General features: G+C 39.0%; 1 protein-coding gene across 1 annotated transcript in view; it reads right to left on the bottom strand.

Annotated features, from left to right (window-relative positions):
• LOC132108601 (cingulin-like protein 1) overlaps positions 1 to 16,779 on the bottom strand; it is a 30,421-nt gene that overhangs the window by 5,682 nt on the left and 7,960 nt on the right. The window contains exons 4-14 of the mRNA XM_059515251.1: positions 14,370 to 14,475; positions 13,856 to 13,957; positions 13,437 to 13,585; positions 12,798 to 12,939; positions 12,322 to 12,534; positions 4,536 to 4,742; positions 4,274 to 4,378; positions 3,799 to 3,951; positions 3,511 to 3,681; positions 817 to 975; positions 627 to 716 (exon numbers count right to left, since the gene is read on the bottom strand). Of these exons, the coding sequence (XP_059371234.1) occupies positions 627 to 716; positions 817 to 975; positions 3,511 to 3,681; positions 3,799 to 3,951; positions 4,274 to 4,378; positions 4,536 to 4,742; positions 12,322 to 12,534; positions 12,798 to 12,939; positions 13,437 to 13,585; positions 13,856 to 13,957; positions 14,370 to 14,475 (1,597 nt within the window). The remainder of the gene's footprint in view (positions 1 to 626; positions 717 to 816; positions 976 to 3,510; positions 3,682 to 3,798; positions 3,952 to 4,273; positions 4,379 to 4,535; positions 4,743 to 12,321; positions 12,535 to 12,797; positions 12,940 to 13,436; positions 13,586 to 13,855; positions 13,958 to 14,369; positions 14,476 to 16,779) is intronic.

Raw genomic sequence — 16,779 nt, 5'->3', positions numbered from 1 at the left:
CTTTGCAAAGAAGAACTCAACAGTTGAATTCAATCACTTGTATTTCACCAAAATTGAAAAAGTGCGGGGGTTGTAACAAAGTACTCATAGAGAAGGACATCTTCAAGACACAACATTTTGAGTGGCGTAGACATGATTTCAAAATTGTGCATTTCTTGAAATGTAAATATAAAAAAAAAAAAGACACCAGCTTTATAACAATCTCATATGCATACTTGCCAAAAGCATGGAGAAATGTGACAATACTGTTTTGCATGATTTTAAAAACCTTTTAAACAAAAGCCTTATTAAATATTTTACATTAGTTTGTTAGACAAATAAATTATGTATGAATTTTATCACAAACTATATTTTGACCATTTAAATGGATGAGCTGGGCGAGATTATGAGGAAAAGGTACATTTACATGAGAACTTCTTCAATACTATTTAAAAAGCATCCCAGGATGCACCACCTGAAGAGAGGCATCTGGGATATGACCCGTAATCTAAACTTTAAAGAATCTAAAATATAAGATAGTCTTGTTCACTTAATAATTCCCATATTTCCGTATAGTTTTAATGATTTCACTATTGATTATGGTCAAATATTCATGACAAAATGCGAGTGTGTCAAAAGGATGTCACCTGTTCTCTTCCCCGGTCTATTCTCTCCAACAGCAAGTCTCCATTCTGTCTCTCCTCCTCCAGCTCCATCTGGACTGCAGACAGACGGTCCTGTTGATGGATAAAAACAGTTTGCACATTACAACAAATTCACATTATAATGTAGTCAATAGTTCAATAAAAGGAAGACATGTCTTCATTCATGCTGCACCTCCAAGAGTTTGACTTGTCTGGTTTTGTCATTTGAATGGGCTTTGGTTTGAGTCTCCACCTCCAGTTCAAAAACCTTCTGCTCCAGGTCCTTCACTCTCTGCAGCGCTTCATCTCTGTCTCTCTGACACTGCCGCAGATCCTCCTGCAGACGAGCCAGCTGAAAACACAGTCACATTTTAGTCTCTGAGACTAACACTTTTACATCCAGTCGGATGGCTCCGAACAGGCCTAAGAAGAAAGATTTTAAGCACTGATTTTGAGAGAAAACATGAATTCTGTAGTGGATTTTGATTCAGTAAAAACATGTACAATACTCGTATTGGTATCTGAAAGCATAATTAAATTAATCTTTTCACAGCTTCTGTGTGTTAATTGGCTAATGTTCAATAATGGGGTTGGAAAGACTAAGATTATTAGAAGCAAATAAAAAATAAAGAATGAATATTATTAAATATTACGATATTACAAATAACAGTTTTCTATATTTTAAAATGTAATTTAATTCAGTGATAGTACAACTGATTTTTCAGCAGCTATCACTCCAGTTTTCAGTGTCACATCATCCTTAATAAATCATTCTAATATGCTGATTTGCTGCTTAAGAAACAATGCTGAAAACAGTTGTGTTGCCTAATATTTTTGTGGAAGCCACATTACATTTTTTTCTGGGATTTTTTGATGAAAAGAAGGTTTAAAAACTTTTGATCCATAGTGTAAGTGATGAGGGAGTTATATAATATTTTATATATCCTGCAACCCTACAGTGGACAAGCGGTGTGATAAAATTAAGAAAAGGTTCATATAAAACATCTGCCATTTAATTTTGTCCCTTTAAACTCCAATACCATTTAATCTGTCCCATGATATTCATGCTGTGCTACATGTGTGAAATTAATCTTTCTTGAACCTGACTTCAACATTTTGTTGTCCTGTTCCTGCAGTTACATTTTCGGCCACAAGATGCTGCCTTCGTCAAGAGTTACTTCTAAACACATCAAATCAACTCTTCAACACGAACAAGTGATTTTGAGCTTTACGTGTAATTTTTAAGAGAAGACTGTGTAATAATAGATATTCAGCAAAGAAGGATAAAATGTGTTAATGTGTGTCCTGCATGTAAGAAGCATACAGCTTTAATGGGTGTGACTTGGTTTAATAGCAGAGAGCAGCAGAGGTGTACATGTAGCTCCAGAGGAAACAGCTGTGTGACTGAGGTCATGCTCTGTATGAGGAGAGTGTGTCAGAGAGGAGAACATGTGTAAGAAGGAATTCTGGGAGGATGAGGAGTCAGTAGGTCATCGCTCAGACAGACCCCACAGGAACACAGCATCCTTCTCTACCTTCACACACAGCTGCTCAGCGGAGGATGTCTCACTCTTCTATCTCTTATCTTCTTTTAACTGTTTGTTTTTCTTTGTATCTTTCTTCCGGACAATCTGTTCCCTTATCTGCTCATGAACAGATATTTCACAGTCAGTGAGCACTAAAAGTGGGCCAGATTACACCCTTGTTCTCGGCTCATAAAGTGTTAATGAGTTTGGAGGGGGGGGGGGGGGACTGACCAACAATGCCTGATTCTCATATCAAACAATAACATTCTTCAAATGCCACAGTACTGACAAGGGTTAAAGCGCATAACAGCAAAGGTTAAAGGTCAGTCCCACTTGGGGTTGCTGCGTAAATAAACTAAAGGGTTGGAAAGAGACTGCATTATTTTGCTGAAGTGATTGAAAAATCTAATCTGCCAAAAGAATGTCGGCCGATGACTAATGGTGGCGGGGAACATTCCAGAGGTTTATTTAACACTGAGAGAGCCGATATGGTGATATTCATCTCCACAGAGAAAGAGATCAACTAGAAGTTATGCAAATAATGTTTAACTCGGCATTTGATTGAGTTTACATTTACAAATATATCTCTAGCCCACTGTTATGCATCTTCAGAAACACACAGTACATAATTTTTAAGAAATGCCAGCTTCACTTTGGCTAGACAAACTTCCCATATTTACATGATTTTTTTGTGCTGTTGGATAAATAGAGAAGCCCTTATTCTCAGAGTTCATGCTTTGTGTTTCACTTTCAAATGTTTACCTCAGATGATCCTACCAATAAAATGTGATTTTCCTATCTGTATTCCAGACTGCACAATATAACTTTTTTGGACAGTTATCATGGTAATAACACAGTTTTGGACATTTTTATGTGTTTTGTAGCACTAAGTATCACAGGGTACACACCCATTCATACCAAGGATGATAACTATAAAGATAATTATAAAAATGTAAAAAATCATTCTAACTCTATGAGAATAGGGAAGTCCACACCTGTTATGATTTTACAATTGATAACGGCACAGAGAAACAATATTGTTGGAATCACTTTCAGAACTTTTTCTTTTCAAGCAGATAAACAATAAATACAGTGATAACAAATCAGAACTTAAAAGAGCGCAAGCATTTAAAGCGGCAGGCAAAATAACTGCAGCGTGTGCTTAATAAACAGAATGTTATTGTGGGTAGATGTGGATGCTAACACATTAATGGTTACAGTTTTATAGTAATTGTTCTTGGTGTGAATGGGCCATAATAAAACTGTTGCAGCTCAGACCAGCTGGTTCTTTTGTTTTTACACTTGGCTTCAAGTTGGAATTTTTTAAAAACATTTTGATATAACGACCCTCCTCCACCCACCTCCTCCTGAAGGGTCTTGGCGGTAAGACGTGATTTCTCCAGCTCCAGTCCTCCCTCTTGCAGCTGTTTCTGAAGCTCTGCCATTTCCCTCCGGTTCTTGTCCTTATACATGTCTATCTGCTCCTGCAGCTCCTGAGTTGAGCTCTGAGATGCCTCCACTATCTCATACATCTATACAGACAGAAAGAGATACTGAAAAACCAGTAGGAGATTTCTGACTAAACTTAGTAATAAGCGTATTAGGACATGATAAAAAAAAAGCATATTAATAACTCTGGTCTCTGTCACCTCCCGTTGCAGTTTCTCCATGGTCCGGTCCAGCAGCCTCCTCTCATCTTCAATCTCATTCTTGGTGTTTTTAAACTGCTCTTTCTGACTCCTCTCCTCTTTTAGTCTCTCCTGCAGCTCATGGTGCTCTCGATTCAATGTGGTCAAGTTTCTCTATGGATGGGAATGTGTAATTTAACACAGTAAAACATGACTTCCTTTAGGCCAATTACTGAAATAGTGAAGCTGCTCTGAACGATAGTTTTAAGACCGTGTGACCTAAATGCAACACAGTATACATATCTGAAGCTGTAAAAACGACATTATCATTCAGGAAATTGTTGTTGAAGTTGACTTCTTTCAAAAAGAACAGCTTACCCAAAAAATTTTGAACGATATACACAAAGAAAACAGTAGTTGTATACACAAAAGAACAAATTCATATCTCAACCAAACTCTTAGCTCCAGCCAAAAACTCGGGTTTCCCAGGTCTCACCTGCACATCCTCTAGGCGAGTGCCAAGAGCCCGGTTTGCACGGGTCATTTCCTCTTCCTCTTCCCTGACCTCAGCAAGAGACTCCTCCAACTGCCTTTTCTCTTTCTAGCCACAAACAAACACATGATAGATGTTGTACATCTGTGTGACTGCATTTCTAGACACAGATTGAGCCTTTACCCCAGAATAAAGGGTTGCCTTGGGGTTGCATATAAAAATCTAAGTTTCTTTTTCACACAATCAAAGAGAGGGCTGAAGGTACCTCTAGACGGACAGTTCGCTCCCCCAGCCTGCTCTCCTGCAGCTTGGCTTCATCAATGATGCGGTTGAGTTTGGCAACCTCATTCTCCAGCTCCTGTGCCCTCTTGCGCAGTCTCTCCACCTCCTGAGACAGACGGCCTGTCTGGCCCTCGGATGCTTTCCGTGCTGCCTCCACTTCTTCCTTCTCCTTACTGGCTGTAACATTGTTCTAGAGAGAGAGGACAAAACAGAAAAACGTAAATGTTACATAAAATGAAAGTTATCTTGAAAACCCAAAGTTTCAGTCAGGTTCCAAAATAAACACTACATACAGGCAAAGCTGGCTTTGATGTGAAATAAAAATGACTGTTACGTATCCCAACACTGGGATCTTCTCAAGAAAACGTCTTGGTCATTTAGGTTTATTTAGCTTTTGGGGTCAGTCAAATTCAAGTCTCACGCTCACCCAGGCCATATTTACTTGACCTTTTCATTTTTATTTAAAATTTGTCTTTATGATAGCCAGGTTGAATTTTCAGCAGCCATTACTCTTCAGTGTCACATGATCCATCAGAAATTATTCTAATATACTGATGTGGCGCTCGAGAAACATTTCTTATTATTATCAGCATGTGCTGGTTCATATTCAGGGTCTACTCTATATGTTCTGGATTCTCTGATAATTAGAATGTACATTTATAGAATTAAATAGAAATCTTCTGTAACATTATAAATGTCTTTACTGTCACTTTAAATCAATTTATTGTGTCCTTGCCTAAATAAAATTAATTTCTTTTGAACAGTAGTGTATATGTAATATTTCCACACTGAATCATCACCATGACAATTTCATTAAAAATATATACTGCCTCATGACAATTAAGTTATTTAATTTACAAAAATAATGCAAAATACAGCTTTGTTAGCCAGTTATAAATATTTAGATGATCAGTTTATCTACTAGTGAATTTATTAATATTAGAAGCTGGTTTAAAGTTACATTTTAGACACTAGTGCTTTAGTTGAAGTACACATTAATGAACTCCTAGCACAATGTGTCTAATGGAAAAGTGAGTGTGGGACAATAGGCTTCTGACCTTTGACATCACCTTAAATGATGTGGGACAATATAAAACAAAACACTTTATTAGCGCCGTCCATTTAGAGTCAGCTAAGCATGTCTCCTTCAGTTTCTCAATGACTCAACCTGACATGTTTCACAGTTTCCTGATTCTTAAAGCCTTTGGACGAGTTATGGGTTGAGCAGCGGTCTCAGAACCTGAGCAAATTCCTTAATTAGTCTGTGCTCTGTTGGTGGCTGCCTCTTTGTCTGGCTTGGGCTTTTGCTCAACCACTTTTATAGACTGTTTGTCATTCTTCTTCACAAGTTTTATGAATAAGCGAGCTTCTGTACATGTAAAATTCATTGGGTCATTCCAAACTCATTCTGCTAGTTAGACAGCTATTGACAAGGACACCTAAAAAACACGTAGAGAACTCCTTGTGACGTTTGCAGCTAACAAACTGAGAGAGCGGTCATGCAACGAAAGACTCTTTATTCTGTTGATGACAACTCAATGTTTACACACAACACGGATGGCCCCAGAACTGGATGAGCAGGTCGTTCGTTTGCTATGCATGAGGGAATGTTGCCTAACTGGTTTAACCAACCACTGTGAGCTACTGTGGACAAAGACAATTGTTAGCTAAACGAAAAGCTACTACTCAGAAAAATGTATTCTGTCTGATAAATACTAGCTGTAGACGACAGTATATTCTCTGCGAATTTCTAAAGTGCATTTTAAAATTCACAAAACTAAATGACTTAGGTAAGACTGTTTAGACCTGAAATACCTATTACCTATAATCATATTACCCTGTGGTCAACAAACATCTGGACGATGACACACAGCTGTTTGTGTGTGTGTTTTAAAGTAATCTCAAGCCTAACACAGCAGTGACTCATTAGTCTCACAGACGCATGTCAGTTCTGCTTAAAGTTTAATGTCCTAAAGCCCCTCTATGAATCTCTCCCTCTCTCATTAACCACAACACCACCCAAAATAACCATGGACATCCACCCCAAAACAACCCAAACATCTGTTATGCCGCACCATCCCTAAACTACAGCAGCCAGAAGGTCCCTTGTTAATATGTACCGAGCAAAAGACAACATTCTCTATAGCTACAAAACCAGCATAGAAGATAACAAAGGTCGACAAAGTTTAGTGAGGAAATTGTAAATATCGCTGCTTTTGTCTTGAGAAAAACTAGGGCATCACATGAGGCGTCTTATCATGATGTCGGTGTCCTTCAGACAAGGTTACAATGGTTTTGTTGCAATATCCTTTTCCTTTGAGTGAGCAATTTTACCGCTGATAAACTACAGGACACGAGTATGGTCCTGAGAAACTGTTGCATTGGGGAAACTGATGAAACTCTTGTTTGTATTTAACGAACATTCACACATTCTCTTTCCCTCCATGCCCCAGTTCCCGCAGTCAGGTCTTTGAAGAACAGAAAGAGAGAGAAATAAAGGGCCGAGCGGAGCAATGTTTCTGTGCTTCTTTTCTTGACAGAGGCATTACAAAGACTGAGAGATCTGAGAAAGCAGTGTGCTCTGAATGGTGCTCTAGCCTGCTCAGGCTGTTTATGTATAGTTGGGCATTAACCAGCATTGTGAGAGTTTACAAAGCTCAAGCAAAACAATGGCAGGAGAATCACAATCAGTTCATGAACTCCAAGCAAAGACACAGAATGTCCTCATGCTCTGCGGTGCTAAATCTTCACACAGCATTGATTATTCCCTAAACCATTAGTGAAACTAATCATTTCTGCCTGAAGCCATCCCAAATTCACCATGATTTTCTCCTTCACATGCATAACAGTTTTTCCGAAGAGCTAAACCTCTCTAATCCATTCAAAAATCATTCAGGTTTGCATGTCAAATCTGTAGTCTGAAGGGGTACAACATAATCTTAAATCCATCAATGTCATTTCTCTTACACTCACAATTAATGTAATTATATACACTGTAATTCTATAAATGCATATTAAAATAGATTACAAAAATTCAATAAGTAGAAGTTGGAAAAAAGTTATGTATTGGCCTTATACACCAATAAAATTTAAAGACTTGCTAGCTATTTAAAAAAAAAAACTGTTTACTTATGTTCGTTGGTGCATCCCAACACACAACACTTTAAATGGCTCTTTGGTGCTGACACTGTACCTCCAGCAGCTACAGCAAGAGAGCAGTAATGGCATGCTTCTCACTCAGGGCTGTGGATATGCTAATAGGGCAGAGACCGTCACAAATGGACGGGGCTTTCACCGACTTTGTCGCCATAGTCTGGAACTGCTTTTGTAGAGAGACTGATTACGTTTTTTTTAATTAGAAAACATTGAGTGAGTGGATTTTTACCATTATAGGCTGGTTGTTTTCTCACACTGTGGCCAATGTTCAAACACCTTATATAAAAGTGATTTTTTTTTTTGCATTCTATGGCACTTTTAACTTGTGCCTCAGCATGTGTAAGCACTGATTTCATCCACCTCAAAGAAAACAAGCAAGCTTGTGTTCTCACCGCGAGAGCCAAGACCAATTAGTCATGTATTCCTATGGTCAACTTTTCAATGTGACCTCTGTTTACATGCCAGACGCTTTTCTCAATAAAAGTGCTGTGAATCGACAGAAAGATAAGAATACACTACCATAGAAACATAAGCGACAGGTCATCCAAGGTACTGGAAACTTTATCAGCCAAGCAGAAAGTGTTCAGCTTTTGAATACCACTCCAGCACCGGGTCTATTTCTGCATCCAAGTGGTATAGGTTACAATAGCCTCGCTCCTAAACAAAGAGCACATAGACACAAATGTGCCGAAGCAGGACGACGGGCGAGAGGTGCTTAAGGTGGAAATGAAAAAGTGCTGCTTGAAAAGCACTGACTTCTTTCCAGCTGCAGAAAACATTTTCTGTGAATGAAGAAGGTATTGTAAAATGGCAAGCAGGGGTTAAAATGCACACAGATTTCAAACAGATGTCTAAAAGAGCAAATGAAATCTTGTGCACTTCTTCCCCATATTTCATGACCAAGCATTTGTAGAGCTGTACCCAGTTTACAAAGTTTTCAATCTTAGGACACATTACACTACAAATGTGGTCACATGCATTTCTGGAGATCAGATCCCAAAGCTTTTTGGGATTTGTTTACTCTCGCCTCACATCTTAATATGCCTACTTCACTACTGCCAAAACTACCCATGAAATCATTGAGAAAAGTTGTTGTATTTGTAAATAGTTGGGAACAGTGATGTGGCAGATTGAATGGGTCACATTAATGCAAACCAGGCAGATTTGACATATCAAGATAATATCTCACAAGGCTGATGTAAAAACCAGGTGTAAGCAGGGCTTCGGTTGATATCCTTCAGCTTTGATGTACTCTTCATATATAAATGTTTGAATGTTAATTTTCTTTATTGGAATTACAACAGATATGAGAAGCATGTTGGGCAAATAACTTTCCCAGCCACACTTGACACTGACATACACATTGTGTGATATGAGACTGGGTGTGATAGCAACTTAAATCAACTCAGCACTTGTTTTCTATACACAAAGACACATGCCACTACCTTAAACGAACATTACAGATGTAACTGCCATCATGTTGTTTTTAAAAGCACAGCCAAGATGTCTGGATTCAGTTGGAGCCTGGACTAAATCCTTAGCTTTGTGCTTCTGTGTTTAATCTCATAAAGGCGGGAGCACAGAGAGTCGGACCCCCTCTGCTGAGCTCATGGTGGGAGGTTTGTAGAGTTTCAGGGCGCTACACTTCATCTGAAAGCAGGGGACTTTGGCTCTGTGGGACAGTGAGAACAATGGCAGAAGAATCCAGGCCAAAACTGGAGAGAGTTCAGTCTGTAGTGAGGACCCTGCCGTGGCCTACTTATATGCCAAGTATGCGTCACACATGAGGGCTGCTGTTTATATGTAGACTATGAACTGTCACAGAAATCGCTTACAATCATCGTCACTGTCCATCAAGACACTGCAAGGAAAACAAAAATTGAGCTTGTTTCTATTAGGCTGAAGGGCGAGATGTACATGCACATAATCTCTTTAAAGCTTCTATTAGTTTTCGTATCTGTTCTTCACTTTTTTGTTCTTTAATTTTCAATGTTACACATGCCTTTGTCCCTCTATCACCTCCTACACTTCCTCTCTTCCCACTCTGACATCCAGCTGAATAACCACAGAGCAGGCCCGAACAGTTTGCTATCATCACCTGAGGAAACACACCACGTCCTGTGAGACTGTTGGCTCCCCAAACAGCCCCAAAGTGACCGTTCGAGGTCTATATCAGCCACAGCCCACAAAACAAACAAATGCAGCACAGTAACAGCGCTGCACTCAAGATACACCAAAAGCTACACATTCTGATGCCAACAACCAATGCAAGATCGGGTTTGGATTTTCAGTAGTGGTGGAGTGATATGAGTTGCTCATATGAGTGGCTGTAGGGTAGACCACCGAGACAACCGTGACATTTTTTACATTTACCTTCAGAACTTACATTACATTATTTTTTATAAAATACAAATACATTAAAATCATATTTGATTAAATATTATAATCTTACTGAGTCCAAACTTTTAAATGGCAGCGTACAGACTACTACCTAGCATCTTTAAATATAAGAAATATTTAAATGCAGCTTAAGTAAACAATAGCATAATTATGATTAACTATCTCTCATTATACACCAATTTAAAACTAGTTGTAATTATTATGCTCCATTATGAGGTACACCCATAATTGCATTATGCCTTTATGTAACACTTGAAAACTATTAAACCATTGTCTCTCAACAGATATAATATAACATATGATATAATCAAACTGCTTTAATTTTACTGATTAGTTTTTTTTCTGGTACAGTCAGGTATAACGTGTTTGAAGTCAAAAATTAGCTAATCAACTGGATACTTTGATGAAATAAAATGCTCTTTATGGATAGGACTTTTTTTTTCAGTCAATGGACATTTTTATTTAACAACTAACAATACAATTGCTAATTAAATGATTTTATATCCATCACTCATGAACTTTTAATTTAAATACTAGAGATATAATACAACTTTCTTGAAAGTAAATGAGCTGCAGTCAAAACAGCGGAAAGAAAATGTATAAACACATTAAGTACAATAATAATAATAAAAAAACTCCATTCACAAAGGCGCCGTTATAGAGTTTGAAACTAATACGGCAGAAGTGAAACTTTTTGGAATGTTGACTGATATTAATGGAATAATCTCAAAATGGAAATAACTGGCTGATATAACGGTCCATAACTGACCCGAGTCATAATAGTGAGGGTCTGGTTTTTGTAAAAGAATCTAGTCCCGAATAAGAAAATAGATAAAGCTATTGGAGCAGGGAGATAATCCCTTCAATCCCTTGCTGAGATGGGGACACTGTGAGCCCCAACTTCCCTTTCTGTTTCCCCTCCTGCTAGGGCAGAGCAATACCTTTATTATGCATCCGTACAAATGGACAGAAATAAACACCACACTGCACCTACATTGCTGGTGAAAAAAAGCCTTGTAGAAATATATACATAAAGTTTACTCAGAAACCTGGTATCAGTAATCTGAACTAATGCAAACTTTAGAGAATACCTCATGGGGGAAAACAAAAACTAACCTTTTTGAACAAACCTCTCCTCATTGTGTCATCCGTAGGAGCCCATGTCTGCACTCTGACCCACTTATTGGCCACAATTCCCCCAGCCATTTGCATATGAAACAAACCCATCATTAATTTTCAAAGAAAGAGAAAGAAACCAGCTAACCACCCCATCAGAGCCTCATTAGATTAGTGATTGCCTGCCACTGATATTAAGCAGCGCTAAACTCCATTTAGTGCTTCACCCTTCAGTGTTCCTCCACATGGGACCTTCCTATCAACACTAACACCACGTGCACGGCAATACTTATTGGCTTGGTCGCTTGCTAAAATATCCAGAAAGCCATAATCTGTCTCTCTGTCAGCTTCTCAAAGATCCAAGGATAAAACCATCCACTATTCTCCCAAAATGCAGCTATTTCGATAAGAAGCACAGTGAGTTCTGCAGCAGGTTTATTGTGGCATCGGCCCAAAACACTTTGCCTGTTTACTCTCTTAAAATACAACTAAACTGAGACAACAATGGCCTCCTCTGGACAGGAAGCTCCTTTGTTGCAAAAAGGAAGTGAGCTAAGAGGTAGGCTAAAGGAGTTCCACCCGCCTGTGGACACCATCCTCTTTCACTCTCTCTTCACATTTGTTTTATTCCGTAACTAAATAAGCTTTTCATGCTGCTCTAACAGTATGTGTCTCTTCAGTGTTTGGGGATTTTGTAATCTGTTTTGCCCTCATCTGAATAAAATCACGATCAACTATTAGAGTTTCTGAAAATCACTTTTTATGAAAACTGATGACAAGGCTGACGGTGAAAGTAGTCCCATACTTTTTCAAAACTTGAAATCATAATTTGACAATATTTATGTTTAACTTAATGTATCATTTGAAAAATATGAAATGGGTGTGTCTTAACACTAAATCTGCTTAAAAATACTTTAAACCTCATATTTCCTTTGTTACATGGCACTTCCAGTGAGGACAGGAAATGATAGGGAAATAGAGAGGGAATGGGTTCAGGAAATGTTTACATGGTTTCTAACATCACACAGACCTCTGCTGCCGCACATTTATTTGTGAGTTGTTTCGGTTAAAAATGTAATAAGGCAGATATAAATCACCTGTTTAGCTTCCTCCACAGCCATCTGCAGCTTACGGATCTCCTTTTCATACTGCTCCCTAAGTTTATCCACTTCCTGATCGTGAGTGGCTACCTCCTCTTTCAGAGCTCCTTTGAGAGCAGTCAGCTCCCTCTCACGCCTCCTCAACAGCTCCTCTTGGTCCTCTTTGGCTAGAAGGAGCTCCTGGAGGTCTAGCTTCAGTTGCATAAAGTCCTAGAGAGGACAGTACCATGTTAGAGTTCTATCAGTTTCAAGTCTTAATTAGTTTGAATATGCAAATGCTGGATCTGTCATGCTACAGATTACTGATCTAAAAAATTTGCATGGGAAATATTCAGCTTTCCGTGAAATTTTATGCGCCTCAACAGAAGTTAGACTATTGATCAAAAGTTTGGGATGATTTTTTGGTTTTGGGATGAGAAATCTGTTATTCTTATTTAATATGTCATTGTTGAAGAAAAGTATAAATAATGTACCTCCATCATGGCCTCTTTGTCTGTGCTATCTGTTTGAGATTGTTTGGCTTCATCCAGCTCATCGTGCATCTCTGAGAGCTGGTCTTGTAGGTCTCGGATCTCAGTCTGGTACTGCTCTTTCTCCATTTTCACCTGGTAGAGTCTGAAATACACATGAATACACTCAGAATACCTGCCTTCTGAAGAGACAGACATGCCTGTACATCTGCTGAGTTCATGGCCATATAAACCCCTGCTAATTCAAACTGTGGTCTCTATAATTTACACTTTATTTTGACAACCTTAGAGGCAGGATGGAGAAATCCCAGAAACTTGCATATCTGAGGGTAGTGTAGATTTTCACAGCGTTAGGAGGATTCACATCAGGGCCAACACCTGTAAGTTTGACTTTTGCTCCAAAATTCACAGAGAGCAAATAGACAGCTCATAAGCATAAGCAGGGCAATGGAGACATGAACCAGCATCTTCTGCATTGAATTCTGGGTTAAAATCTGCAGAATGGATTTAAATATAGTAAATAGGGCAAGCTAAAAGAGCTTTTAACTGAATTTTGTCAATTACAGGGGTTCCATTTTTGCTGAATTTTCTAAATGCACAGATTCTGTGTGGGTCTTTCGTCTGTGTGAGACAGCATCTTACTCCTCTACTGTAGTGCGCAGGTCAGCCTCTGTTTTACTAAGCTTGTCCCGCAGTCTGCTGCACTCGACTTGACTCTGGTCCAGCTCTCTCCTCAAGTCTTTCATTCCTGCTCCCACCTTCAGCTGAGTCTCATTCAGATCACTGCGTTTCTGCAGGGAAAGACATAAGAGATGACAGTGAGGACAGGAAATTCAAATCATTGACTGCTTGAGACATTGGGCATCTTTGAATATAAGGCCCAGTCTTCAGACAGTAGCAGACAGTAATTGGTTAATTTGATAATTGATCTTAAGGAGTAATAGGAGTGGGATTTTCAGTTAACATGCAAGCTTCTAACAGACAGAGCAGTGGTCCAAGGTACAGTTGAAGAGTTACGGGAGTAGAGGTATAAGTGGAGAGAGAGAGGGTTTCACCGTTACCTTGCTTTCATCCTCAAGCTGTTTCTTAAGATCAGCAATTTCTTTTTCCAGATCTGCTTTCTGCTCCTGAAGGGCTCTAGCCTGGGCTGCAGGGTCTGGAGACTGAAAGAGAAAGGTTTAAATTGGAACAGAGCTCTTTTCAGGTGCTATATCGCAGAGATTTGATACATATTACCATCCAAACAGAGCATAAGCATCAAGTTCTCTTTCAGTTTTAATCAGAAATATTTCAACCCATGGCAATTTGTAATGCGAATTCACTGTAAACTGGTCTTTGCATATAAAATATTTCATGATGTTGTAGGTGACATTTTAAAATAAAATCAGTAAAAGAGACTGGACTGATTTTGCCTGCATAATGTTTAAACATTAGCCATGACTATGCTGTTTGTGGAGTAAATAACCTCTGCAGCCTTTATACTTTCTCCAAGAGATAGACTAAGTCTCTCTTATAAGAGGCTCACAGTCTTAGCTGTTTGTTGAACCCAATTACAATGCCACAACAACGGCTCACTTTGTTGTCATCCTGCACGTTCCCAGCGGCCCGTGACTTCAAGGTCTGGATTTTTTCAAACACCAGGTTGACCTTTCTCTTGGTAGTGTCATCGTTATCATTGCTCCTGCAAAACACGACACAAGTGCTCATAATTCATTCAACATGTATGCTGATTTTGTGTGTGTGTGTGTGTGTGAGTGACTGTATCGGAGTATAATTCCTGATATTTCTGGGAAAAATCAGCCTGGCTCTTTGCTTGTGTGGAGAGAACAGAGAACTCTGGCTTTGATGTGTCACCTTATGACCAGTCCACCCTAATTACTGCCTTCTTTTAAGTCACATGTCTCGGAGTGTATGTGTCTGAGCATGTGTCTTTTTTGCACACCCACATGTTCCCAGGGCACTCGAGTGATGCATCAGGGAAAAGCACAGAACATTGGGTTGCTTCCATGCAACTTCAGACTAAAGCGTATGATTACACTTCCCAAAGAGAGAGATGAAACCAGCAGACCAGCACTGCATCTCCTTCAAACGCACACACCTCCCACAGAGCGGACTGTAATTAATGGTTTCATGACATAAGCTGCTGTCGCCAACAGTCGTTCATGTCACAACACTCCTGACAATATTTTTTTTTGCCTAATTATAGCTATCAAAACCCTTAACCTGATGCATATACGGCAAGCTCCATTGAATGGTAACTAACTACTACCTCAGGACAAGATTTGCCTGCAGGGCTGGTTAATAAAAGTTGCCATTGACCAGAAGATATCTGATCCTAGATATGCAAGAGTGCAGAGGGTTCACAGACACTGGTGTATAATCCACTCTGCTCACCTCCCTCCATGCAGCACATATGGAAAGCAGAGAGAATGGAACACTTGACATCAAGAATATGGAGTTCTGGGAGGGCACGGGTTCAGCTATTCACTAGACCACGGGTTCTCAACTCTGGCCCTCGAGGTCCACTTTCATGTAGAGTTTAGCTCCAACCTTAATAAACTCATAGCTAGTAACTTTCTAGTAATCCTGAAGACACTGATTTGCTTGTTCAGGTGTGTTTGATAAACCCTGCAGAGAGTCGGACCTCGAGGGCTGGACTTGAGAACCCCTGCACTAGAGCAGGCTGGGCTGTCGTTTGAAGCTGTGCAGTGATCATGCAGGATTAGGTTAGGGCAGGAAACAGTGCTGTTTTGGGTGGAAGTATAATAGTATAATAACAGATTTGAGTTGTTGGCAGTGAGCTAAGGTTCTGGAACATCCAACAAGCAGGTTTTTTTGAAAGTTTATCATAATAAATATGACTTGCCATTTTGATGTAAGATGTTAGAAGAGGAAAATTGAGAACCTGCTGTTCTTTCATTAAAAGGGTGTGGGAGAAAGAAGTGTGGGAGTTAGAATTGTGAGTGGATGATTCTATTGTAAACAAGTGAAAAAGAAATGAAGGGGAGGTCAAATTCTTGTAGTGTTATCATTATGTGTCAGACTATGGAAACTACCTTAAATTCCAAGAAAAAAATCACTTCTCAGAGAGAGAGAGAGAGAGAAAAAGAGTGAACTATTGAGTTAGGAAACAACCATAGACCAATAAGGAAACAATTGTCACATTTATAATTTGTCAAAAACTTTAGTGTGCCAGATTAAATTGTGTTGTGAAACCAACATGCAGCAGAAATGGAAATTATACCATAGAGAGGATTCCTGCAGACCTTCATGACTGTTTAGGCCAATAATAATAAGATAAATAAATAAAATGTCAGTACTCCAATGAAATGACAACACTCCAATAAACGCCAGTCTGCCTTTTTTGTATAATGCGATATATCCACTCAACCAATCACAGCGCACCATTCCAGGCACTCAGGAAAGTAATGGCGGCGCTTTGAATAACCCGGCATCTTAGTTTTTCTCATCTCCTTTGTACTTTGTGATCAACAAACAAGAGCTGCATGATAAATTGCATGTGATTGCCATGCACATCTCGTCAGTAAAGTCGGTTCTGTGATTAATAGTACTAGTAAATCTCCATCACATGCTTTCAGATGGAAATTATTCAGATGCATTTAATATACAGAGCTGCAGATCACTGACAAGCTACGCTATATCGTGTTCATTAGATGAATCGCATTCGATTATGAACGCGATATTGCGTAGCTTGTCAATGTTAGTGTTTTTATTAATGCCATTTATGTTTTTGTTAATACAGCAGCACATAGCACTGGTCAGCTAAATGAATGTAACATGACAAAGATGAATGCACTTTTGGAAGCTGAATGTAAGGGAAATGTCATTTTGGAATTTCTGTGGTCTAATGGGATGTTGTTAATGTTCTTGTTCATTAGAAAATTTTCTTTTATTGCTGTAATTAATTTATAGTATTAACAAGATGACCCGTTGAATTCATGTTGGAAACAATGACTGATGGATG

This window comes from Carassius carassius, chromosome 2, assembly GCF_963082965.1.
Source record: "Carassius carassius chromosome 2, fCarCar2.1, whole genome shotgun sequence".
Classification (NCBI taxonomy): Eukaryota; Metazoa; Chordata; class Actinopteri; order Cypriniformes; family Cyprinidae; genus Carassius; species Carassius carassius.
This window is presented reverse-complemented; position numbering and strand designations above follow the sequence as displayed.